This window comes from Hippopotamus amphibius, chromosome 16, assembly GCF_030028045.1.
Source record: "Hippopotamus amphibius kiboko isolate mHipAmp2 chromosome 16, mHipAmp2.hap2, whole genome shotgun sequence".
NCBI classification, from domain to species: domain Eukaryota; kingdom Metazoa; phylum Chordata; class Mammalia; order Artiodactyla; family Hippopotamidae; genus Hippopotamus; species Hippopotamus amphibius.
In genome coordinates this window covers 46,439,576-46,466,267 of record NC_080201.1, presented here as the reverse complement: position 1 = coordinate 46,466,267, position 26,692 = coordinate 46,439,576, and the positions used below count along the sequence as shown (strand labels likewise).

Here is a 26,692-nt window from a genome sequence, read left to right as displayed (position 1 = left end):
TGATGGGCTGAGTAAGTCTTGATGAGGGCAGTCCCTGGCACCTCTGAGTCACTGGTCATCAGGCTGTGCCGTCTCACAGTCAAACATCTGTACCTGGGAGTGGCTGCTCTGAGAGCCAGAGGAGAGGCAGGATCGAGGTGAAGTTCCTGAGAATTAGAGATGAACAGTGACTCGTCAACCGCTGTCACATTCTTAAAATCACGTCAATGCCACTTCAGCTTTGGCCTGAGGACAGTTATACATGATGTTCTCGAGTGTGGAATCATATGGCCTCTTTAGAATTTGTTTGTTAGGCAATAGGCCTGCCCATAATTATGAAACCCTTCTTCATGACCTATTTTTAAGAGTAAAAAATTTTAAAGGAGCCAGAATGGTGCAAATTAAGTTTTAGTCATGTTGAGTCTGATTCCAGAGATCCCTGAGTGGAGGTTATGAATAGGCAGAGATAGACACACAATTATGGTGTGCTGGGGAGGCTTTCAGGTTATAAGCATCCAAAACATGGCATCTGGTGTATGGATGAGCATGGAATTGTGGGTTAGATTTAGAAGGTGGAAACTTCTGGGCATGGTGGCAACAAAAATACAAGGAAAGAAAGGAGAAGGCAGGGCGCAAGAACTGGTTATCTTGCTTGGGCAAATGGGTGAGGATGGTGGGCATCGCAAGGACAGGAAAGGGAATATAGCAGCCCTGAGGGATGCCTGTGGGAAGATCAGAGTCTAGGAGGTCGCCAGATATTCCAAGGGGGAGTGGATTTTAGATGGATGCTGAAGTTTAGCAGGAATGGAAGTAAAATTACAGTAAGGCCTGGCTTGATGCTTATTCACCCCTCTGTGGACACACCGGGCTTTTGACATGGTGACCACTGGTGACGAAGGGACAGAATGTGCAACACAGATAAGAAAAGGATCGAGGGCTTCAGACTTCTGTGTGTGGTTATGACTGAAGTTGAAGCCAGAAACAGAGCCCACTGGGAGGCCATCAGAGCAGGACTGGGTGCCTCCCTGGCCAGTGGGTTCAATCATGTCTCCCTTAAAAGAGATGTTGAAATGCTAACATGCAGCACCTCAGGATGTGACCTCACTTGTAAGTAGTCTTTATAGAGGTAATTAAGCTAAAATGAGGTCATTAGAGTGGGCCTTATTCCAATCTGCCTGGTGTCCTGAGAAAAAGGGGAAAATGGACACAGAGACATTTACTCACAAGGGAAGATGATGTGAAGATACACAGAAGATGGCCGCATTACTGGAGCAATATATCTACAAGCCAAGGAACACCAGGGACTGCCAGCAAACACCAGAAGCTAGACAAGGCAAGGAAGCATTCTCCCCTAGAGCCATCAGAGAGCATGGTCCTGCCGACACCTTGATTTCAGACTTCTAGCTTCCAGAACTGGGAGATAATAAATTTCTACTGTCCTGTGTGTGGTACTCTGTTACAGCAGCACTAGGAAACTAATACAAGTCTTGGGCAGGATAAGATCCTGGTTACATTTGTAAAACACTCTCTGAATGCCATGTGCAGAGTGACTTGTGGGGAGTCTATGGAGAAAGATAGGGTGTGGGCCAGGGTTGGGCAGCAGTGGTGTTGCAGGGTTCATGTCAGGGTGTCTAGAGTGGTGAGGGAAGTGCAGTCTAAAGAGTGATATGCATGTGGGGAGGAAGTGTCAACTGCTGGCTCCAGGCCCTGGTATTGGGGATTGAGGAAGATGACTGAATTACGATCTTGGTGACACCAGGAGATGGGGTTGAGCCTTGTGTATTCATCATGTCTTTTTATTTTCTGTATTCATGATGTGTTGACATCTTGGGGGCCTTGCTGATCCTGGAAAGACGGCCCCTCCCAGAGCTAGCTAGTTCCCAGAAGCAGTAAACAAGTTACCTGTGAGCAAGTCTTTGATATGCAAACCAACCAATCCGATTTAGGGTAAACCCCTGCCCTAAATCGCCCCAGGGCCAGGTACTGGACAACTAGATGCCACCTCATAGCCCAGAACTTACCAAAATTATTCAAACTCCCCAATCCTAAACATGCTCAGCTCGCCTACCCTGCTTTGCCTGTTCCTTCCTGCAAAAACCACAATGGTCTCTGGCCCCCATTTTCTCCTCACTCCTGCCTCCTAACCAACCCTGGTGCCTCCCCATGTGGCCCTGCCAAAGACAGTTTTCTCTGTGTCTGTCATCTTACCATACTTGATTAAAAGAAACCCCAGGTACCTCTTAAAATACCCTGCCTACCAGGCCCAGAGCTTAGTTGGTGTCTGTCTGCCTGCCTGTCTGTTGTCACTGTGGGTTAATACAGTGATCAGTGGGGTGTGAGTTGAGAGTGAGCACCAGTGTCTGACCTCCTCTGAACTGGGAAGTTGGGGAAGAGGTTGAACATGGGATGGATGTATGGGAGGATGGACTGAGGCCCTGCTGATCATGGAATCAACTGCCCCCACACAAAAGGCTTTGAGGGTATTGTCATTTAATTTTCCCTGGGGGCAACGGGAACAGATGGATGAGGCTCAGAGAATCCTGTCCTGTGAAGTGTTGCTGGACAACTTTGCACTTACAGCTTCACTGCCTAAGGCCTTCATGTCTGCCCCAGTGACCTGAGCTGGTTTCTGCCTGTCCCCTTCTCCCCAGAGGCAGCTGTCATTCCCACAGCTGAAGCATGGGCATGTCTTCCTTCCCCACTTTCCTGGCATGTGTGCCAGGGTTCCAGGGCCAAACTGTATGCACTACTCTGAGCAGTGCAGTCCTCTATCAGCCCCAACAACTGTCACCCTGAAGCCCTGCAGATGAGGGGCTGAGAGTCATTAGTCTTGAGATCAGCCCAGTGGGTCCCGTCTGGCTCAGCCATTCCCTCCTCTTGGTTGTTCAGTTCTGGGACAGTTCTATGACTTGGGTTCTGTCCCCCTCCCCCCCCCCCCCGCCCCAGCTGACATTTCCTGGGTCCTGTGCCAGGAATTATAGGCGCTGACATAGGTGTAATTGGCTGGGACCACTGGATTGTTCCTGCAAGACATTCCTCAGAGGGATTTGTTTGTTTGTTTTATTTTTGTTTCAGTTAGGGTTTCTTTCCTGTAGTCTGTGGTAGAGTAGTTCACCTAGGCAACTTCACCTGCCACGTCTTTTCGTTACGACGTGCATCTTCCAAGTCCCCAACTGGAGTTGAGGGAAGAGCCCTGTGTGCCTGAGCAGAGCAGACATTACTCTACAGCTGTGGCAAGAGGCGCTCAAAGAGGGTCTGGCCTTGCTGAGTGGGAGCTGGGGGGGCACCATGATGTCAGGACTAGGTTCAGATCACACCAGAAGTCTGTTCCCTGTTCACCATTGTTTGTGATCCAAAGCTAATGGCCATGCCTCCTCTACATCATTCCTTCCCCATTCTTGAAACTTGATCACCTGTTATTTCTACTCTGACTGTGGATCCCTGGCTGCACTCCCCACCGCCCTGCAGTCTCTGTGTCTCACCCTCTCCGCTACTCACTCCTCAGGGCTCTCCAACATAGGCCTACAATTAATGTGTTGTAATGTGTACCCATTTCTAATAGTCTTTGAACACCAGCAACTCAGCTGTAATCAGACTTTCCTGGGCCTGGACTCACCGTTCTGCACAGGGTTTGTGTGTTACCAGCAGCCAAAGCCCTGCTAAAAAGTGTTTACAGAGAAGAAAGCTGGAGACCCTGCCTCTCCATCCAGTTCCATGTCCCATCCTCATATCCTTGGCTTTGGTGAGGATGTGGCACTATTAAGGCCACCCTTAGACTGTGTGACCTTTAGAGGCTTACTAGTGCATAGCATCCCTTGCTTACCCTGACCTCAACACCTTCATCTTCCCAACAATCCCATGCACTCATTCCTGGGTCAGGCATACATTTGTGATGGGCTGTTTCTTCCCACCAAAGTTAACAAGAGTTTCTCCAGCATGTTCTCAGTTTTCACTGTTTTGGCCCAGAGTGGAGGGTGAGGGGTCCCCTTCTGAGTATAGTAGGAGTGTCACATATTAGGAATCCCACTCAGTTAGGTCCTTCCACTCAGAAAACCTACCTTATGACGTGCACAGTTGACTCTTGAAAAACATTTTACACCTGGCTGGAGACCAAGCCACACACCCAGGGAAGAAACCACACACTGGTGTGGTATGTGGAGAGGGTTCTGATTTAGTGTAAACCTTCACCAGCAACAGATGCAGCAGAATTTCAAGAAGTCCAACAGAAGGGAGGAGGGCAGGGCCTCCTTTGTAAAGAGCTGCAGAGTTGACACATCAGAGAAACCTTTCAGATTCAGGGAGGTTAGGGAGGACTGCTTGGCCACATCAGGCTTTCTCCAGCGCCAAGTCACTCACAGGAATGACCTGCAGGAGAGGAGGATAAAAGCCTTACAGGAGCACCAAGTGTGCAGTGGCCTTTCCCACTGTGCAAAGGCATTACAAGTGAAGTGAATTTGGAAGAGCCTTCAGCTACAATTTCACACTTGGTCACTTTTAGAGAATCCATATTGGAGAGAGGTCTTATGAGTGGGGTAGTGTGGGGAATTCTTTAGACAGACCTCCACTCTCATGGTGCATCAAAGAGTTGACATTGAAGAGCTGAGTTATGAGTGCAGTGAAAGTGGAAAAGCAAACCTTACATTTCTGAAATAAACTCTGCTTTGTCTGGTGCATAATCCTTTTCATATGTTGCTGGATTTGATTTGCTAAAATCTCAGTGGGATTTCTGCATTAATGTTCATAAGGGATGTCGGTCTGCATTTTTCTTGTAATGCCTCAGTCTGCTTGTGGTATCAACATGATGCTAAGTTCACAGAATATATTGGGTAAACATTCCCTACTCTTCCACTTTTTTCCTTTATTATTCTTTTTCAATTGTTTCCACCTTTTGGCTATTGTGAATAGTGCTGCTATTAACATTGTGTGAAACTATTTGTTGGAGTACTTGTTTTCAATTCTCTAAGCTACATACCTAGCCACGGAATCATATGCCATGTGGTAGTTTTACGCTTAACTTTTTGAGGAACCACCAAACTGTTTTTCCACAGTAGCTGACACATTTTACATTCCTACCATTAATGTACTGATTTTTTGCATGGTGATATTGTACCCTGCAACTTTTCTGAATTCATGTAGTTTTTATGGTAGATTCTATGATACTTTCTATTTTCAGAATCATATTATCTGTGAATAGAGGTAGTTTTACTTTTTCCTTTCCAAATTTAATGCTTTTTGTTTCTTTTTCTTGCCTAATTTCTGTGGCTAAAACTTTTAGTACAATGTTGATGATAGTGGTGAAAGCAGGCCTCCTTGTCTTGTTCCTGATCTTGGGGGAGAAGCTTTCAGTCTTTCACTATTGAATATAATTTTAACAGTGGCTTTTTTGTAAATACCATTTACATTGAGAAGTTTTTCCTCTATTTCTAGTTTTCTGAGTGTTTGTTGTTGTTGTTGTTATAAAAGTGTTGGACTTTATCAAATGCATTTTCTGTGTCAGTTGAGATTCTCATGTCTTTTTTCTCTTTATTAATGTGGTCTGTTACTTGATTTTCGTATATTGAACCACTCTTGCATTCCTGGGATAAATCCACTTGGTTGTGGTGTATAATCCTTTAAAAATTTTTAAATGATGTTGGATTTGGTTTTCTAATATTTTGTTGACGATTTTTGCATCTATATTCATAAGGGATACTGATCTGTCATTTCCTGCGAATATCACTTCTCAGTGTTCCTGTTGGTAAAAGAGGGACAATGGACATTAAGGTACAAACTTCAGGATGGACAGCAGAGTAAAGAGAAGCTGACACCATATTTTTCCATTAATTTCACACTGTTCTTGGAAGGTATTTTGCTGTGCACAGAAATCTCGGTTGGCAGGGGGTTTTTTTCCCAGTAGTTTATGTCCTTCCATCATGTCCTTGACTTGCAGTTGTACATAAGGTCTGAGTAGAGACCATATTTAGCTTTGTTTTGAGCTTGCGCTAGTGAAGAAACCACGTGAAGCCAGCGTGGCTGATGGAAGAAAGCGGAAGGCAGTGAGATGCAGGGCACAGAAAATAGGACATGAGCGCCCCTGTTCACCAGGATGCAGTCAGAAACTACATTACCCAGAAGGCAGTGCCTCGAACGTTGGCGGCGGGCGCTGAGTCAATGACAGGAAGCGGAGGGGGCGTGGCCTGCGGCAGCTTGGGCGGGGCTCCTGGCCCCGGGTCTTAGAGCGTCGCTTGGAAGTGGCCGGTCCGTCCTTTCGGGCATTTCTGGCTGGAGCAGTGGGCATTGGCCTCTTCTCAGAAAAATGTCTTCAAAACCGAGCCAAGGACCGTGAGGAGAATGGGACCCACCTCTACGCTTTTGTATGAGCCGTGACCCTGCCTCGAACGGGTTGTCAGCCGAGCACTCTCCGAGCTCCGCTCAAGCCCTCGGTCCCCGCAGCTCCCGGAGGCGGCTCCCGGGGCCTTGTGCGCATTCCACGCAGCGGACACTCAGGCGTCCCCGCCCAGGGCTGGCCTGAGGGGTCGGCTGAGCCCGCCGGACCGGCTTTTGTCGCCGCCTCGCCGTGCCGCTCTGGCCACTGAGCCCCATGGCGGCGCCGGCGCTGGTGAGTGGATGCTTCCGCAGGCCCACTTGAGCTGGAGTCGCGGTCCGCACAGTTCCGCTCGGTGTGATATAGGGAATCCCGGGACTCTTCGCCTTTGCCTCTTAATATTCTCGGATCTGGAGGTCCGATGAGAATGGGGTGTGGGGACGACGGTGCTAATGACTTCCAACCCAGGGTTCTGAATCCAGGCCAGGGGTTCAGGGATTATAAGGAGAGGCACCCATTTCTGGCTCTAACCTTGAGCTTGTCAATTCAATGGTGCCCTTGGCCACCATTCCCTCGGGTCTAAAATTGGACTATTAACAGTTTTTCTCTCTTGGGTGAGGCAACTGGAGAGGATGCGCGTGTGACGTGTGTTCTTCAGTGCTCAGCACGACCCATAGAGCATCACTCTGGATGTGGTTTCTGGAGAGGGATCCTGGTCCTGCTATTATCTTAGTCTCACACCCAGGTGGAGTCTGACCCTCAGGCCTCCCTGCCTCGGGCTTCAACCCAGCTGAAAGAGGGGAGACTGGGATGAGAGAGCCGCTAGAGCAGAGGTGAGGTGGGAGCAGCGTTTTTGGAATTGCTGCTCCTCTAATAGGAGTAGAAGTTCCCTGGATAGACCAGAAGACAAGCCAGTCACTGGGTTTATCTTTGCAGATGGCATCTCAGTACTACAAGTGACGTTGGCTTGCCGCTTACGGCAGTGAGTCCATTTTCCTAGCACATTTACTTATATTTGAAAAGCGAATCCTTTTCAGATATTCCTTAATGACAGTGCATAGGAATGTTGTGTCTCAAGGGAGCTAAACACATGGACAGGCCTTAAGTTATTCTTTAGCATGCCACCTTGTTTGCTCTCATCATAGCTCTGGTCACCTTCAGAACTTCTCTTATTTATCCATTTCTCCTCACCCGGCTTGCTCCCTAGCTTCTTACTTCCTTCCAGCCTTGTTCCATGTCCACTCAGAGAGGTCTTCCTCAGTTGCCCTATCTGAAGTCTCCCGTAATCTTTGTCATCTCACTCACTTTTGGGTTTTGTTTTGTTTTGTTTTTGGAGCCCTTAGGGCCATATGACTTTATCTTGATCATTTCTTTAGTTTCTTGGCAAGGATCTTTCCTTGACAAGAGTGTGAGTCCTGTTCTCTGCTTTATCCCCAGGCTTCGAAGAGTGCTGGGCCTGTACCAGGTGTTCAATAAGTAGTTGAGGAGTGAAAGAGTCTACCCTCTGGAGCTCCCATCCTACTTAAATCTAACTCCCCCACCGTGGGTGAGACAGAGGGACCTGGGTTCAAATCTTGCCCCTTTCTCATGAGACATATGACTCTGGCCGGCTTGACTTTGAGCCCCCATTTGCTGATTGTGAAATGGAGACACTGATGGTGTTTACCCTGTGGGCTGCAGGAGGATTAATGAAATTCACAAATACACATTGAGCACTGACACATGCTGGGCCCTGCAGTGTGTGCTTTATGAACATTTTCACTTAAATTCCCACAACAACATGGTGACGTTGGAACTATTATTGTATTAATGTAGAAATGGAGGCTTAAAGAAATTAGCATGTGTTGGTTCAAAAGGCTGGATTTAAACCCCAAGAAGTCTCGCTCCAGACCTAGAGACTTTTAGTTGCTTTAAAGCCCTTAGGTGCAGGCAAACAGTGCAGATCAGTGAGGCTCAGCTGCTGCTACTGTTATCATTATTTGAATTACAGTAGTGGACTCACAGTCCACGTGAGATTACCGTTGTTTTGTGTCACTCTCCAGTGGATTCCCACATAGGCAGCTTTTCTCTCCCACACCTTTGTGTTCTGTCAAAGGCACCATCTACCTTCCTCCTGAGCCCAGCACAGAGCTAGGTTCTCAGGAGATACTCAGTGATTCAGGCCTTGGTTCTCTGAACTTTTGCCACTAACTGAGCAGTAGACTTTAATCTCATCTAATAGCCGTACAGCTACCCCACCACCTCTGTTTGACTTTCCAGCCATTGGTATCATTTGAAGATGTGGCCGTAACCTTCACTGGGGAGGAATGGAGACATCTGGACCTGGCCCAGAGGACCTTATACCAGGAGGTGATGCTGGAGACTTGTGGCCTCCTGGTCTCCCTGGGTAAGGTCTTACCTCCTATGTGGTATCCACAGCCTCTTTCATTCCTCTCTCTCTCTCTAAGCATGGCTAGTTGAGAAGACCTGAGGAACCCGCCTTCCCTTCTCCCTCCAGCCTCAGCATGTTCTTGTCTAACCTCCTTTTGCTTGGTTTCTCTGTCTGCATCAAGGATTGTTTGTGTAACAAACAGTTCTTCTCAACACTTTTACCCAAGTATCCAACATAAGCTGATCTCAGTCTGACATCCTTATTCCAGATTCCCATGATCTAGAATTCAGCTTGATTGGGTCATATGTCCTCAAAGCCCAGTTAACAGGACGTGTGGTTAATGGAACATTCTCCAAGAAGGTGGTGAATCAGACAGACAGGAAGCTATTTGTCATCAGTGCTACTGGTATCTTTCTAAGCAACACGATCTCAGCTAAAAGGCTTCTTAGACTCCTAGTATCTGCACGGTTGTCCCTTATTTTCTAAGGCCTGTGACTTGCTTCTCTGCTGCTATGGGAGTTAATTTTAGAGAGTACACAGACATATTTTCACATGGCATCAAGGGGTATCTGAGAAGGCTATTTCTTTTCCCTTCTCTTTCATGTCTCTTGATTGTTGTTGAGAGAGTCTGGGCTTAGGGCTGAGTCTTCATCACTCTCATGGCTGTTGACTAATTTCCGCTTCACAGAAGGAACAGCCACAGGACTCCCAGACTTGAGTAGGCAGCATGAGCTTGCTGGGACCGTGATTATTTTTATTTTATCATATTTTTATAGTCACCTTTCACTTAGCCCCAGTGAGCTAATATCCTTAAAGTGCTTAGAATAGAACTGCGAACGTAGTAAGTGCCACATGTGCATTTGTTATATATAATACATTAATAAATCCCAAAAGTCCTCCCACCTGAACCTTAAATGGCCACTTTACCCAGAAATGGTTACCTCTGACAGGGTTCTCCCAGCCTTGTGTCCACATAGTCTCTCCCAGGAGGTCAGTCATCAGTGAAGTAAATACAGAGTTATTTTGTGACAGTTGTGAGTAGTGGTTGAAAGGAGACACCTGGGGAATGGTATTCCAGGTGAGGGGACCAACATGAGCCAGGTCCCTGAGGGGCAGGGAGCTCAGGTCCAACAGAGACGAAGGAAGATCTGGTTCACCTTTCCCACAGCCCCATTACTGAGCTTGGCGCCGGGCATATAGCAGATATCAGTGAACATTTGCTAAGTGACAGCTGGGTGCATTCTGGCTTGCAGTACAGGAATTTCGAATCAGAGACTTCTCTCCAGAGTCCTCCCGTCTTTAAGCCTTCACAGTTGGCAAAATGTATTTGGCTGCATGTACCAGAAAAACCACCTCATACAGGTTTCACCCTGAAGAAAGTTTATCACTTCACCTAATGAGAAGCCCTGAGGTGGTGCTGGCTCCTGGGTTGGTATCTACCAACCCAGTTCTCTCTGTTTGTCTGCTTTCTCTCCTTGGTCCAGGTAATTAGGCCAGCATCCTTGAAGTGGCCACAAGAGGTTGCAGCAGCAAGTAGTGCAGCAGGTCCCAACATTCAACCCTATCTTCCCAACCTGGATTGAAGGCTTTTTCTTCAGGATGGGTAGCAATTTTAGGTCATGGCCTACCTCAGAAACTGACTATCAGTTGATTTACTCTAGTGTTTTTAGCCATCCTTGGGCACCAGAATCACCAGGGGAGCTTCAAAAACAACCAGTGCTCAGTCTTTTTGCCCAGAGATTTGGTTTAATCTGTCCTATGTTTAGAACCAGGCATGTCTAAGTAGTTACGATGCATGGGAAGGTTGAATCTTATTGATTTCATTAGGGAAAACGTTCTGGAAGGAGGCATTCCCTTTCTGGGGTTTCATGGTGGTGTGTTAAAGGTGTACACTCCTGTATACTTGAGAGTTTTCCTTTTGTCTTTACCTGTATACCCATGCCCCATTTATTTCTCCACGCACAGGGCATCCTGTTCTGAAATCAGAGCTGATTCACCTACTGGAACATGGGCAAGAACTATGGACAATGAAGAGAGGCCTCCCCAGAAGCACCTGTACAGGTGGGTGGCATGGCAGCTGGCAGACTAGCAGGGCATGACTGTGTCTGAAATCCCATGGGCAGTATCTTTTTGTGGCCTTCCTGGGGTCTTGGGTGGTCATGGAGCACTTTGAACTGTGTTTCCTCTCTCTTCCCAAACCCGTCACATTCTTTGCCATTACTAGGGTTGAAATACGTTACACTGGGTAAGAGATGGGCTCTAAACTTGGCTGCTCACTAGCCTCGTGACCCTGGGGAAGTTGTGTGATCTCCCTGTGCCTTTGACATCAACTCAAGGGTGAGTCAGTGCTACCTAATAAGAGCTGAACTCCAAAATCTTGGTAGGTCAACAGGTTAAGACTTTTTTTTCTCATTTGTGCCGTGGTGTAGTATGGGTCAACAGGGAGCTCTGTACCACATATCCATTCAGGGACCCAGGTGTATCCTATTGTCAGTATGCAGCTATAAGTTTGCCCTGGCATCATGCAACTGGCCAAGAGGAATAGGAGAGAAGGGGAGTAGTCATATCCAGGTGCATATATAGTCACTTCCATTCACATCCATTGACAAGAAATGGACATTACCTGTGTGTTTTATCATAGAAATGTAGTTTAGCTTTTCTGTTTGTTTGTTTTTGTTTTGTTTGTTTTGTTTGACTGCGTTGGGTCTTTGTTGCTACATGCGGACTTTCTCTAGTTGTGGCGAGCAGGAGCTACTCTTCATTGCAGTGCTCAGGCTTCTCAATGCGGTGGCTTCTCTTGTTGCAGAGCAAGGGCTCTAGGTGCATGGGCTTCAGTAGTTGTGGTGCACAGGCTCAGTAGTTGTGGTGCACAGGCTCAGTAGTTGTGGTGCACAGGCTTGGTAGCTCTGCACCACATGTGGGATCTTCCCAGACCAGGAACACGAACCCATTTCCCCTGCATTGGCAGGTGGATTCAACTTTTTTTTTAATTGGCTGCGTTGGGTCTTTTTTGCTGCACGCAGGCTTTCTTTAGTTGTGGCGAGCGGGTGCTACTCTACATTGTGGTGTACGGTCTCCTCACTGCAGTGGCTTCTCTTGTGGAGCACGGGCTCTAGGCACGCGGGCTTCAGTAGTTACAGCACATGGGCTCAGTAGTTGTGGCTCACAGGCTCTAGAGTGCAGGCTCAGTAGTTGCGGCGCACAGGCTTAGCTGCTCTGCAGCATGTGGGATCTTCCTGGAGCAGGGGTCAAACCCGTGTCCCCTACATTGGCAGACGGATACTTAACCACTGCACCACCAGGGAAGTCCCTGGTTTAGCTTTATGCCCAAGGAGAAAAGACCAGGGATATGATGAATGTATACTCAATTTGCTAAACTTAGTCTACATTAGGAAAAGATAGTAATAATAGTTTCTGCATCATTGTATTGTTCTGGAATGTAGTTAGATAACTTGAAACTGGTTATTAGGACATTGCCCAACCCAAAGTTAGTGGCTTAACAAAAGTTACCTACGAGTAATATTCATGTATTATTAGTCACAATGAATAGTGAATAATGATATCTTCAACTTCCTTCCAAATTCAGAAAAGGCAGTCCTTTCTTTTTCTGCAGATTACTACCTCCAGCTATACTTTGCATCCCACTCTTCCACCTCCATCCAATCATTTATTTATCTATACATCCCTTCGTGCTTCCATCCTTCCATTTGTAAATGAGGTATTCAGAAGCAGTCCTTAGCCATGTCATCTTCTTTCCCGCCTGTTTTCTAAAACCTTAAGAGGACATTTTCCTTTGTCAGCCCCACATCAAGTGCGTGGCTAGCATCAGTGCAGATTCATGATCTCTCCCCTCTAGGGTTCCTTCAGGCTGCTTAGCCAGCCAGTGAGTATCTCTGGCCAGCCCCTCCTCAGCCCCGCTGAGTCTGTCTTGAGCCTTCACCCCTTTCCGCAGTTCTGCATCTTCACTTGAATATTTCAAAGGCGCTTTCCACCCGTCATGCCTAAAAGGACCTCATGATCTTGCCCACTCCTCTCATCTCCCCATTTCAATTCACGGCCTTGCTATTCAATAAGTTGAGAAAGCCAAGAACAAACTTGAGCAACCCCTCAGCACCTTCATCATATTCACCTCCATCCAGCTTCATCTTACCCAGTAACCAGCCATCCCTGAATCTTGAGCATATTTCATAATACGTTTCTCCTGAATCCATCATCTCCACCAGTTCCATCAGTTTCCACTATCACCCTAGTCCAAGCTATAGTCATCTTTTGCCTGCATGATGCTAACAGATTCCTAACTGGTCCCCATATCTTCTCTGTGCCTCTGATCTGCTTTGTGTCTTACATCCGCTTCCCCATCCACTCTCACCTTATTATATCACCACCTTCCTAGCCACTGAGATCTCAGCATTTGACCTAGTTCATTTTGAAAATATTCACTTGTTTTTCTTGCTTTTTAACCCTTTCTGACTTATCCTTGCGGCTTCTGTCTCGCCTCTCCAGAAGAGTTCTCATGCCCAGCCATGGCTAATTCCCCAAGCAGAGTCTGGGTCATACCCTCATCTACCTTCTCAGGTGTATTAGTTATCTATTGCTAAATAGCAATATTAAAAATCACTCATTCTTTAATATTAAAATATCACTCATGTATTATCTCTCATCTGTGGATCAGAAATCCAGGCACAACTTAGCAGGATCCTCTGCAAAGCTGCAGTCATAGGCAGCTTACAACACATCAACTAACTTCTTCAAATCAAGTAATGGTGTGAGAGACTCCAGCAAGAAAGATGCTACACATATACTTTATCTCTGACATCTTACACTCTGTCACCTTTGTTATATTCTATTCTTTAGAAGTTATTCAAGGTCCTGCTAGGATTCAGGCAGAGGGTATCAAAACTGTGTGAACACCGTGAGGCAGGGATTATGGGAAACCATACATGAGTCTGTCCACTGCATCAGGGAACATGCATCTTCATTTCTTTTCTACCTCTTCTATATCTCCATCTTCTCTCTACTCAACAGAAAAAACGTGGTCAAATTTCTGACACTTGGGGGAAACATTTTTTAGAAAAAATGCTCTTGGCTCTCCAATAAGAGCCAAGAGTTGTTGACTCTATTTCAGCCGAACTACCAGGCTTCTTAGAGGACTTTTCTCATTTTCAGGAAAGACATCTGCACAGACCTCCCCTTTACTGTTTTCTTTAATTTTTGTACTGAGGTGTAATTTGCACATAGCGAATGTACAAATCTTAAAGGTTCGTCATTATGAAATTTTACATATACATAAACCAGAGTATCCACCACACAGGTCAAGAAATACAGTATTTCCAGCACCTGTCAGGCTTCTTGTGCTTCCTTCCTTGTTAATATCCCCTTTTACAAAAGTAAGCAGTGTTTAGACTCTGTCACCACAGATTAGTTTTAAAGGTTTATAAATGGAACCCCACAGTACACAATTTTGCCATGTCTGTCTTCTTTTGATAATCATATGACTCTGGAATTCGTCCATGTGGTTGCATATACTCGTATTTGGAGTTAGTTTCTCGCTGTGCGATATCTCAATGAATTAATAGATTATATATACCTGTTTTCCTGTTGATGGACATTTGACTTGTTCTCCATTTTTGAAATATGAAGAATGCTGCTATGAATATTCTTGGTCATATTTTTTGTTGGCTATAAGCACGCATTTCTGTTGGGAGTATACATAGGAGTGGACTGGCTGGATCATGGTGTAGCTTTAAAAGAAGCCGTCAGTCAAAGTGACTGCACCGTTTCACATCCCACCAACCCTGTGTAAGAGTCCTCGTTGCTTCACATACTAGTGAGCAGGTGGTATCTGCCCCTTTACTCTTTGCGTAGGGGTATTTCTCAGCACCACAGTAATAAAAATGTTCTCACAGGTTATTGTTGACATTCTGATTGACAAATACAACAACTGTGATAATAAAATAATGGTCTAAAATTTACAGAACACTTGCCATGCACTGTGATGATTGATTTACATACTTTTTCTCATGTAACCTTGTTATGAACTGAATGTCTGTGTCCTCCCAAAATTTGTATGTCGAATCCCTAACACCCCAATGTGATGAAATGGGATGTGGGGGCCTTTGGCAGGTGATTTGGGTTTAGATGAGGTCATGAGATTGGAGCCCCATGTTGGGCTTAGTGTTCTCATATGAAGACAGAGAGACCACAGCCTTTCCTAGGTATGGTGTGTGGTTCTGGATGTGGTGGTGAAGAGAAGAGCTCTCTGATGTCACTTCTTTTTTTTCCTTTCTTAAAAATATTTATTTGTTTGTTTGTTTGTTTATTTGGCTGCACCAGGTCTTAGTTGCAGCATGCAGACTCTTAGTTGCAGCACACAGGATCTAGTTCCCTGACCAGGGATCGAACCTGGACCCCTTGCTTTGGGAGCTCAGTGTCTTAACTGCTGGACCACCAGGGAAGTCCCCTGGTGTCCCTTCTTATAAGGATACTAATCGTCTCAGGTCCCTACCCTATGACCTCATTTAACCTTAATTACTTCTGTAAAGTCCCTATCTCCAAATACACATTGGCGGTTAGGGCTTCAACACATGAGTTTTGGTGGAACATAAACATTCAGTCCATAACAGAATTTGTGTTTTGAATAAATACAGGGCTATTCACATATTCTGTTTTTTCTTGTATCAGTTTTGGTAATTTGAGTCTTTTAAGGAATTTGTGCACTTCATCTGATTATTCTATCCATTACAAGATTGTTTCATCTCAAAGTGGTAAATTTTATGCTATGTATATTTTAACCACAATTTAAAAATGCTAAAAAGTAAATATAAGGTATGTATTGTACATATCATTTTTATAATGCCATTGAAAACTGACATTTTCAAAAAAATATTGTTTCATTGTACTCATATGTTTTGCTTTTTTATTTGAATATTATAAAAAGTATCCGTTTATGTTGTCTTCTAGGATTTGTACTTTTCATTCACCAGTACATTACTAAGATTCATGATGCATGAAGCTATAGTTCACTTGTTTTTTTCTTCTATAGTCATTTATATGAATGTAACACAATGTATTCATCCATTTTCATGGGAATTTTCTTGTTTCTAATTTTTTGTTCCTACAAACAATACAGCCATGAAAATTCACATGCATGTGTTCTCACAAACGTGTAGGAATTCCTCTTAGTAATATTCCTAGGACTGGAATTTTGGGATTATAAGTTAAGCAAAAGGAGAACTTTACTAGATGATGCCTTGTTGTTTTCTAAAATAGTTATTTATACCCACTTACACTTCCACCTGCCTTGTATGAACAGTTCCATGGATCCATACCCTCTCCAACACTTGATAAGTTTTTTCAGTCAGGTGACTATAAAATGGTCTCTCATTGTGGTCTTCATTTGCCCTTCCATCATATCTAAGAAATTTGGGTACCTCTTCATGTGTTGATTAACCAGTGTAGATCTTCTGTGAAATATCAATTTGTAATATGCTTAGTTTTCATTTTGGGTGTGGAATATTGAAGTCCCCACCTGTAATTGTAGTTTTGTCTATTTCTCCTTTCAACTCAGTTTTTGGTTTGTGTATTTGGAGGCTCTTATATTTGGTACATACAGATTTAGGATCATTATGTCTTCCTGGTGGATTGATCTTTTTATCATTATATAATGTCCCTCTTTGTCCCATTTTCTTTGCTCTGTAGTCTATCTGATGTTAATATAGCCATTTTTCTTTGTTTGCCTTTTTAGAAATTACATTTAGTTTAGTCAAATTATTAGTCTTTTATAATGAATGCTTCTGTAGCTTGTTTATGAAACTTCCTTTTTCCCAAGATCTAAAAGATAGTCATTTTCACTATTTATTAAAAGTTTTTAATCTAGTTTCTGACAGTTAAATCTTAATCAGTCTGGAATTAATTTTTGTTTTGTGCAAGGTAGAAATACAATTTCATTTTCTTCCATTGTGGCAAATGATTTTCTACATCCATTTATTGAATACACTAAGTCCCCTACGTACAAATGAGTTCTGTTCCGAGAGTGCATTCATAAGTCCAATTTGTTCGTAAATCTAGCAAAGTTAGGCTAGGTACCCAACTAACACAGTCAGCTATATAGTACTACACTGTAATAGGTTTATAATATTTTCACATAAATAATACATAAAAAACAAACACAAAAAAGAAAACATTTTTAATTTTACAATACAATACCTTGAAAGTACAGTAGTACAGTACAACAGCTGGCATACAGGGGCTGGCATTGAGTGAACAGGCAAGAAGAGTTACTGACTGGAGGGTGGAGAGGAGGTGGGAGATGGTAGAGCTGAAGGATCGTCAGCAATAGGAGACAGAGGGCAAGCTGCAATTTCATTCACACCTGATGTTGATGGCACAGGTTCTGGTTCCTTGCTGGATTCAATTCTATCTACCCTCTTGAAAAAAGGATCCAGTGATGTCTGGATAGCAGCTCTTTTTTTCTCATCATAGATGACACGGTAGCACTGGATCTCATTCTGAACAGCTACTGCAGCCTTGGTGTACTGTTGTATGTTTGGGTCCTGTACCTCAAAAACTAACAGTATCTCCTCAAATAAAGAAAATCCCCTTGCCATTTCCTGCATTGTGAATCTCTTTGGTTCTTCAGTTACTTCTTCCTCTTGTGTCTCTTCATCCTTTGTCTGGGCCTGCAAATCCATCAGGTCTTTATTAGTAAGCTCCATGTTCGCATATTTGAAAGTTCACAACTTGAAGGTTTGTATGTAGGGGACTTAACTGTAGTCCTTTCTTTTTCCACTGGCCTCTCTACTACTTCTGTCATATATCAAAGTTCCACATATACACTTCTGAGCTCCCAAATCTGTCTTTTCCTTTGACAATTTGACAGCTTATCTTATATCTATGCTACATCACACTGCATTGATGTATATGATTTCCTCATAATCATAATTCCTCAAAGGGCAAGTCCCTTCGCTTCATTCTTCTTCAGAGATATCCTGGTCTCTTTGCTATTGTACATAAATTCCACCATCAGCTTGCCAATAACCATGCAAAACCTTACTGGGATTTACCTGAAGTTGTATTAAATTTATAGATGAATTTAAGGAAAAATGGCAACTTCATATTATTAATCTCTTTTCATATAAATCTTCATTAATGTGATATGTTTTTTGGTTTACTTCATCTGAATGTTATCTATTTTGAGTCTCTTCACCTAGTCTTTACTCAGATATAGTAGACTCAATATGTCCACCCAGCTGCTTCTCACTGCACCTGCCCCTCCACTTTTGCACAGTTCAGAATCCTGAGATTTTGTTTCTCCTCTTTCCCTGCCTCCCTCTCCACCATCCTGTCATTCTCTTCTCTTTGCCTAGCATTCAGCATTATCCCAAAACCCTGAATGTTTGTACTTTCAGTCATCTGCTACAATTTTTCTCCTAATTCTTCTGTCAGGGAATTCCTACTCACCTTTAGAAATAAGCTCATGTAGCACCTTGTCCAGGTAGCCTCCACTGATCTCTTTCTGTCTCCCATCTAGGCCAAGTTAGGCCCACCTTCCCTGTGCTGTCATAGCACCATGAAATGCTGGAATACAGTCATTATCATTACCCTGCCCACTCTCCCCCATTCTGGAGAGTGAGGAGGAGTCTCCACTCCAGATTTTATCCCCTGCCCCAGCTTTTCCTCCTGGGTTACCTTTTAAAGATGTTAAGAGTCCAAAGATTAGTAAAGAAAGAAATTGTAAACCTGGGTTTAAGAGATGTAAAAATGCCATAGACAGTAGAGGCTTTATTTTCATCTTCATTTACCCACTAAAGTGGTCATTTATTTTGTTCTGTGTTGACATCACTAATAGGCACCTTTCTTATATTGGATTTCCTTCAGGTGAAAAAGCAAAACCCGAGATCACAGAGCTTACTGCTTCTCAGCTGGCCCTCGCTGAGGAAGCCCCTTTTGAGGAACAAGTGACACATGGAGCCTCAAGGTATTCCAGGCTGGAGCAAGCAAGGGATCGGGAAAAACTGTCAGAAATGCAGGAAGGGAACTTGAGGCCAGGAACAGACACACACAAGGAGATATGCCCTAGGACGGTGAGCCATAAACATGATGACTTTGAGACAGATGATAGTCTTTATTTAAGGGTTTTACAGGAGCGAGTCGCTACACGAGATGCTGTACGTGAACATGATTCGCAAGAACCAGGAAAAGACCCTGTTATTGATGCAAGGAATAACCTCTACAAATGCAAGGAATGTGGAAAAGGTTTTAGCAAGAATTGGGCCCTTGTTCGGCATCAACAGATTCATGCTGGAGTGAAGCCTTATGAATGCACTGAATGTGGGAAAGCCTGTCGTTATATGGCAGACTTCATTCGACATATGAGGTTTCATACTGGGGAAAAGCCATACAAGTGTATCGAGTGTGGGAAGGCCTTCAAACGCAGGTCTCACCTCACAGAGCACCAGCGTATTCACACTGGAGACAAGCCCTATGAGTGCAAAGAATGCGGTAAAGCTTTCACCCACCGCTCCTCTTTCATCCAGCATAATATGACTCACACTAGAGAAAAGCCCTTTTTGTGCAAAGAATGTGGGAAAGCTTTTTACTACAGCTCTTCCTTCACTCAACACATGAGGATTCACACTGGAAAGAAACTCTATGAGTGCAGTGAATGTGGGAAGGCCTTTACTCACCGCTCCACTTTTATCCAGCATAATATGACCCACACGGGAGAAAAACCCTTTTTGTGCAAAGAGTGTGGAAAAGCTTTCTGCCTCAACTCATCCTTCACCCAACACATGAGGATTCACACTGGAGAGAAACCCTACGAGTGCAGTGAATGTGGAAAGGCCTTTACTCACCGCTCCACTTTCATCCGGCATAAGAGGACCCATACTGGAGAGAAGCCCTTTGAGTGCAAAGAATGTGGGAAAGCTTTTTGTGACAGCTCTTCCTTAATACAACACATGAGGATTCACACTGGTGAGAGGCCCTATGAGTGCAGTGAATGTGGAAAGGCCTTTACACACCATTCTGTTTTTATCCGACATAGTAGGACCCATAGTGGAGAAAAACCCTTGGAATGTAAAGAATGTGCAAGAGGCTTTTACTATAGCTCTTCCTTTACTCGACACATGAGGATTCACACTGGAGAAAAGCCTTATGTATGCAGAGAATGTGGAAAGGCCTTTACCCAACCTGCAAATTTTGTTCGGCATAATAGGATCCACACTGGAGAAAAACCCTATGAGTGCAAAGAATGTGAGAAGGCCTTCTGTGACAACTTTGCCTTAACTCAACACATGAGAACTCACACCGGAGAGAAACCCTTTGAATGTGGTGAATGTGGGAAGGCCTTCAGCCATAGTTCATCCTTCACTCACCATCGAAAGATTCACAGCAGAGTTTAAAATGTGTAGGAAGGCCTTTTGCAAATGTGCTCACTTCAGTCAATTTTAGTGAGCTCATACTGGGGAAATACCTTTTCTTTTGAATATAACTATTCAGGGAAGTCCATTGGCCAGAGAAATATCTTACTCAGTATCTGAAGAAAAGCATCATAATTGTCATCTCTGTGAAAGGTTTTTGTGGCAGGCCACCTAAAGGGTCATACTAGAAATTGACCTGGCCTACAGCTCTACACTACACCTGAGAGAATCATCCACAAGAGAGACTCAGTGGTTGTCATGCATTTGGGGAAAATGTCAGCAACAATTCTTCCTATGTTTATACTACAAATCCATCTCAAAGAGTATTTTAAAAGAACAAAGAGATGTGGAAGAGAACAGAGAAATGCATGTGTGGCTGCTTCCTGATTTCCCTGCCAAGCTATGACAGTTTGTCATTTGTATGTGTGTGTGTGGTCGGGGGGGTGATGAAGGGGGAGAGTTAAAAAGGCCTCATCCCCTTTATGTGTTTTTTTATATACCCATAATCTGCAGAGTTGGACCATTGGGGCAGCTCGGCTAACATTGATTAAAAATTCTTTGTTACAAAACGCTGTCACGTCTACCATTGAATATAAGACCTGAGTGGTGAAATACATACATACACACCTACATATGCAGTCATTTCTTGTTATTCATGTTAGTTATATTCTATAAATTCACCACAAACACTGAACTAGTAAATACTGAACTATTGCTCCTAGTGGTAATACAGGTTTAGGTTCCTGTGAGCCTCTGTGCACATTTCATCAACCAATCAATACATAACCTTTTATGAAATTTTGTTTCTGTTTTAAAGACACCTTATTTAATAAATATTTCTTATAAGTTACATCCAGTATTTCATTATAATAAAAATATTTTAATTACATAATTTTTGTGTCTTCTGTTGTTGTACTGCTTTAACTCTTTCAGTCATACACACATACAGACAATACACATATGCAGTACTTATACAATAAACATGTAAACACAGTACAGTATACTGTGCTGTACAGTAGTCACACAAAGAAAGTCCTAGAAAAAATTAAAAGCTAACTAAAACTAATTAAATATTAACATTAACTAAAACTCTGATTTTGATAGAACAGGATGTGTGATGAGGCAGTGCACTGATGGATAAATCTCTTGACCTTGGCTTAACCCAGGAAAACCAAAGGAGAGGTTGATGCCTTGTTTTGCCATCTCTTCCAGGTCTTTCTTGGTGGGTTCTACTTCCTTCTCTGCCAAAATTTCTTCCACGTCTTCCATCATGTCATTGAAGCCTTTTTATATGCCATGTGATGTGGATTATGTGTTTGACACTGTCCTTTATATTTTCTGTAAGACCTTCAAAGCCTTTGAAAATTTTCAAGCAGTCTGGCCAAGCGTTTTCCTAACAGTTAATGATAGTAGTCTGCTTGTTGTTATCCCAGGCTGTGCCAACACAATAACAGCGCATATAGTGACAGACATCCAGTAGTCCATCATGGTGGTTTCTTTCTTTTTTTAAATTATTTATTTAGACCAGCCATGTGGCACATGGATCTTAGTTTCCCAACCAGGGATTGAACCCTCACCCCCTGCAGTGGAAGCATAGAGTCTTAACCACTGGACCACCAGGGAAGTCCCATGGTGGTTTCTTTGTTGGTGTTGAGAGCTTTGCTAAAAATCTCCCTCATGTTGTGCTTTTATTATGTACTGATTGAGATGTTGGATAACACGTAGTATTTAGGAGCATGAAAAGATCATCTGTGTTGGAGTGGGCATTTTCAAGTTCTTCATGGCAATGGACTGGGGCATTATCCAAAATTAATAAAACCTCGGAGGCAAGATTTTTTCACTGGAGATAGCATTCAGCTTCTTGGACAAGCTGTTGGGGAACAAATCCAAAAATATTTCTGACACCACTTTTTTATTCCACCTACAATGGACTGTAATATGGTTCAGGTTTTTCTTTTTAAGTTTCTGTGGACATGGTACTCTGTAGACCATTAGGGGTTTGCACTTAAAGTTGCCCTTGGCATTCACACAATAGCAAGTTTGCATATATTTGAATAATTCGAAGTCAGGATTTGGAGGCCATTTGTATTATACAAGTTTATTTGCCAATAGCCTTGTAAACAAGCCTGTCTCATCAGCATTGAAACCTGCTCTTCTACGTAACACTTTTCCTATATAACATTTTGCAGGTATTTTAAAAATCATTCCACAGCCTCCTGATCTGCAGAACCTGCCTTAACATTTTTCATGCTATATTGCCTCTTGAAACATACAAGACAGCTAACTCACAGTAGCTGATCAGGGTTTAACATTTGCCTGACCTGGGTAACATGACTGTAAACTTTGGCTTTAAGCCTTAAAACACTGCTGTCTCGTATAGTGGTTTTTTTTTGTTTTTTTTTTTTTCCTTTTTAAGTTGGTCTTAATCTCATGAATCCACAGCTTTTGCCGCTTTTCCACCTTTTTCAAAGATACATCACACTGCTATAGATGTTACTTTTGTTGCAGGAAGGGGGACACTTCCAGGGCCCAAGAGTGGGCTCTTTTCTAACCCTCAGAAATGAATTGTCTGAGGAGACATACGTGCTGACAAAGCAAGAGACTTTATTGGGAAGGGGCTTCCTGGGTGGAGAGCAGGAGGGTTAGGGAACCCAGGAGGACTGCTCTGCCACGTGGCTCACAGTCTTGGATTTAATGAGAATGGAGTTAGTTTCTGGGTTGTCTCTGGCCAATAACTCTGACTCAGGGTCCTTCCTGGTGGTGCACACATCGCTCAGCCAGGATGGATTCCAGCAAGAAGGATTCTGGAAGGCTGGAAGGACATATGGACTGGCATCTCTTCTCTCCTTTTTACCTTTCCCGGATTCTTCTAGTTGATGGTAGCTCGTTAGTTCCATGTTCCTTACCAGGACCTTCTGTTGTAAGGTAACTCATGCAAGTGGCTACTATCTTGCCTGGCCAGGGCGGGCAGTTTCAGTCTGTGTTTCCCCTAACACTTTTAACACTTTCTGGAGTGGCTGCGTGTAGAGACTGGTGAATTTCCTCTTCCTAGTTTTGGATGTGCCATATTACCGATTCATTAACATTGAACTCACAGCCAGTAGCTGCGTAACTCATGACTGAATGAAGCTTATCTAACACATGTATTTTCTCTAAGGCATATCATAGCCTTCTTGCATTTACAAACACTAGACAACACTTCAACACTGTGCTTGGGGGCCATTTTCAACAGCAAAATCACCAACAAAAAGCCCAAAAATACCAAAAAGTGGGGCACTAAATAGATTGTGGAAAAGACACTTTATGAGAACTGACACCAGAAGGCAGAGTGACACCTTGTTTGACCTTAGCTGGTAACATGCATGTTAGGCAACTCAAATTTGTTATCACTGCAAATGACTGCAAAAATGCTATGAGTATTGATTTGGGAGTTTCAGTGAATAGGTGAATTTGCAAATAATGAGGATTGCTTGTTAAAGATCACTGATGAATTTTGTTATTTTTGTTTGTTTTTTCTCTTGGCTTCATTTGGAATAGTTTCCACTGCTACATCTTCCAGTTTCCTAATCTTTTCTTCTCCTGTATCCACTCTCCCCTTCATCCCAGCCAGTGTATTTCATATCATAATTTATAATTTTTATCTCTTTTAGTTGGATTAGAGTCTTCTTTATGTCTTTCATGTCTCTACTTAACATGTTCATTCTTTCTTCTAGCTTCTTGGACATATGGAATAAATTTTTCTGTTTTAATGTCTTCTTTTACTGTCATTCTGCACCTGTTTTTTTTCATTGAAGTATATTTGATTTACAATGTTGTGTTCATTTCTGCTGCACAGCAAAGTGATTCAGTTATACATATATATATTCTTTCTCATATTCTTTTCCATTATGGTTCATCACAGGATGTTGAATATAGTTCCCTGTGCTGTACAGTAGGACCTTGCTGTTTATCCATATATTACTTTGCATCTGCTAATCCCAAACTCCCAGTCTTTCCCTCCTCCATTCCCCCCATTTTCCTTGGCAACCACAAGTCTGTTCTCTATATCTGTGAGTCTGTTTCTGTTTTGTAGGTATGTTCATTTGTGTCATATTTTAGATTCCACATGTAAGTGGTATCATATGGTATTTGTCTTTCTGACTTCACTTAGTATGATAATCTCTAGGTCCATCCATGTTGCTACAAATTGTATTATTTCATTCTTTTTTATGGCTAAGTAATATTCCAGCGTGTGTGTGTGTGTGTGTGTGTGTGTGTGTGTGTGTGTGTGTTTATCCATTCATCAGCTGATGGACTTTTAGGTTGTTTTCATGTCTTAGCTATTGTAAATAGTGGTGCTATGAACATATCAGTGCATGTATCTTTTCAAATTATAGTTTTATCTGTGTGTATGCCCAGGAGTGGGATTGCTGGATCATATGGTAGCTCTGTTTTTAGTTGTTTGTTTGTTTGTTTGTTTTGGCTGCATCAGGTTGCAGCACACAGGATCTCCATTGAGGCATACGGGATCTTTCATTATAGCATGCAGGCTCTTTTTTGCAATGCACAGGCTTCTCTCTAGCTGTGGTATGCAGGTTTTCTCTTCTCTAGTTGTGGTTCACAGGCCCCAGAGCATGTAAGCTCTGTAGTTTGCCGCATGAAGTCTCTCTAGTTGAGGTGCATGAGCTCAGTAGTTTTGGCTCGCAGGCTTAGTTGCCCCACGGCATGTGGGGTCTTAGTTGCCTGAAAGGGGATCAAACCCGCATCCCCTGCATTGGAAGGCAAATTCTTTACCACTGGATCACCAGGAAAGTCCCTATTTTTGGTTTTTGAGGAACCTTCATACTGTTTTCCATAATGGCTGCACCAATTTACATTCCCACCAATAGTGTAAGAGTGTTCCCTTTTCTCCACACCCTCTCCAACATTTATTATTTGTAGGTTTTTTAATGATGGCCATTCTGACTGGTGTGAGGTGGTACCTCATTGTACTTTTGATTTGCATTTCTCTAATAGTTAGTGATGATGAGCAGCTTTTCATGTTCTGTGCCTGTTTGAAGAGATTGATTTTTTTTCTCATTTTGGGTTATATTTTCCTGCTTCTGTGTATCACTATTTATTTTTGATTGGATGTCAGACACTGTGATTTGGGAATATTTTTGTATTTCTATAAATATTCTAGTAGGGAGACTGGCATTCTTGCAAAAAAATTACATAAACAAATGTAAACTGACAACACTGGCAATGCCTATGAAAGGTGGAGTCCCCAGAAGGGCCATCAAGACCTCTCTCAATTCTCTACATTAAGGCATCTGTGGGTCTGCCCTCATGTATGTCTCCTAGGGGCTCAAGTGATTACTGTGATCAGCTTTCATGTTTTAATAAAATGAAACCTTATCAAGGCTACACTATTTGTACAGTTACAAATAGTAATCTAGCCATCTTTCTTCTGTTTGCATTGGTCTGATATATGGAAGCATAACTAGATTGCTTGTAGGACCAAGCCCCTCCATTCTGTCTTTAACCAGGTACTACCTGGGAGTCTACATGCGGCCTAGACATGTAGGTTAAGGCTCCCCAAAGGGTTTGTTTTTTTTTTAAAAATTGTGAATCAGTTTCCACCATGGAGAATCTGTGAGACTTTACACTATCTCTGGGCCTGGGCTCCTTTGGAGAAACTAGAAGATCTTGCAATAGAAGCTGGATGGCTGCAACAGTAACTCCTGGAGAGGGGATCTACTCTTCAGTGTACCATAGCCATGCCCAGCACTTGTTCCCTTATTAATGACTCAGTCGGTCCCTGGGGCATGAGGAGGGTGCTGCTTTGTTTCCAGGTTCCCCCTTGTTCTTAGGATGAAATCCAAACCCCTATTATGTCAGGAAAGATACCTTAGGCTCCAATCCCTCCCCACTCTGTTTTGATGAATACTCTCCCAGCTGCCCACAAACTACCTCTACCCAACAGACCTTCTTTCCCTCCCTAAGCCCCAGTCCATCCAGTTATCAGGACTTTGTTCAGATGTTCCTCTCTAACAGGAACAATCTCCTGAGAATTCGCTTTTCTCCCAGGTTTCCAGGTGATGCTAATGTTGCTGGTCCAGGGGCCACATGTAAACTATTGATTCATTCACTTATTTAAAAATTCACATATTATCTGAACATTTCCTGTTTCCTTGTCTTGGGCCTTATTTTTACTGCCTCAATTCTCACAAGATTTTAACCAGGGAATGGGTTGTTATCTTCCATATCAGTTACAAAATTTAAACCATTACATAATGCAGCAAACGAAGGTCATCAGCAAATGGTTGCAGACTTGGTTGTTTTCTCATATAAATACTAATTATTAACAAGTAATCCTGTATGAGACTATTATTCTTACAAAAATAATTTTAAAGGAGAAATAAAATTATAAACAATTAAGCAATTTCTTTACATATGGAAACTGCCAACCTCCCAGAAAGTCAGATTTTTCTCAGTGTTCATTGGTGAGCACTTAAACAGACTTTGTTCTGTCTCTTTCTTGACATGTTCAGTCTTGGTATGTAGTTTCCATTAACTTGTCTACTAGTGAGTCCTAATAGAGATAGGTTAGCTCAGTTTCAAAAGTATCTCTCTTGACGATAAAAGCTAGCAGGTATG

General features: G+C 43.1%; 1 protein-coding gene across 1 annotated transcript; it reads left to right on the top strand.

Moving 5' to 3' along the window:
• Positions 1–6,170: 6,170 nt before the first annotated feature.
• Positions 6,171–20,926, top strand: ZNF599 (zinc finger protein 599). The gene is made up of 4 exons (XM_057711234.1): positions 6,171–6,577; positions 8,543–8,669; positions 10,620–10,715; positions 18,531–20,926. Exons 1-4 carry the CDS (start codon positions 6,560–6,562, stop codon positions 20,054–20,056), a joined length of 1,767 nt encoding a protein of 588 aa, XP_057567217.1. The 5' UTR covers positions 6,171–6,559; the 3' UTR covers positions 20,057–20,926.
• The last annotated feature ends 5,766 nt before the right edge of the window (positions 20,927–26,692 follow it).

Excerpts from the sequence above, each read along its gene's own strand:
- ZNF599 (XM_057711234.1), top strand. Across the intron at positions 8,670-10,619 it reads TGGCCTCCTGGTCTCCCTGG|GGCATCCTGTTCTGAAATCA; the intron begins GTAAGGTCTTAC and ends CTCCACGCACAG. Across the intron at positions 10,716-18,530 it reads CCCCAGAAGCACCTGTACAG|GTGAAAAAGCAAAACCCGAG; the intron begins GTGGGTGGCATG and ends GATTTCCTTCAG.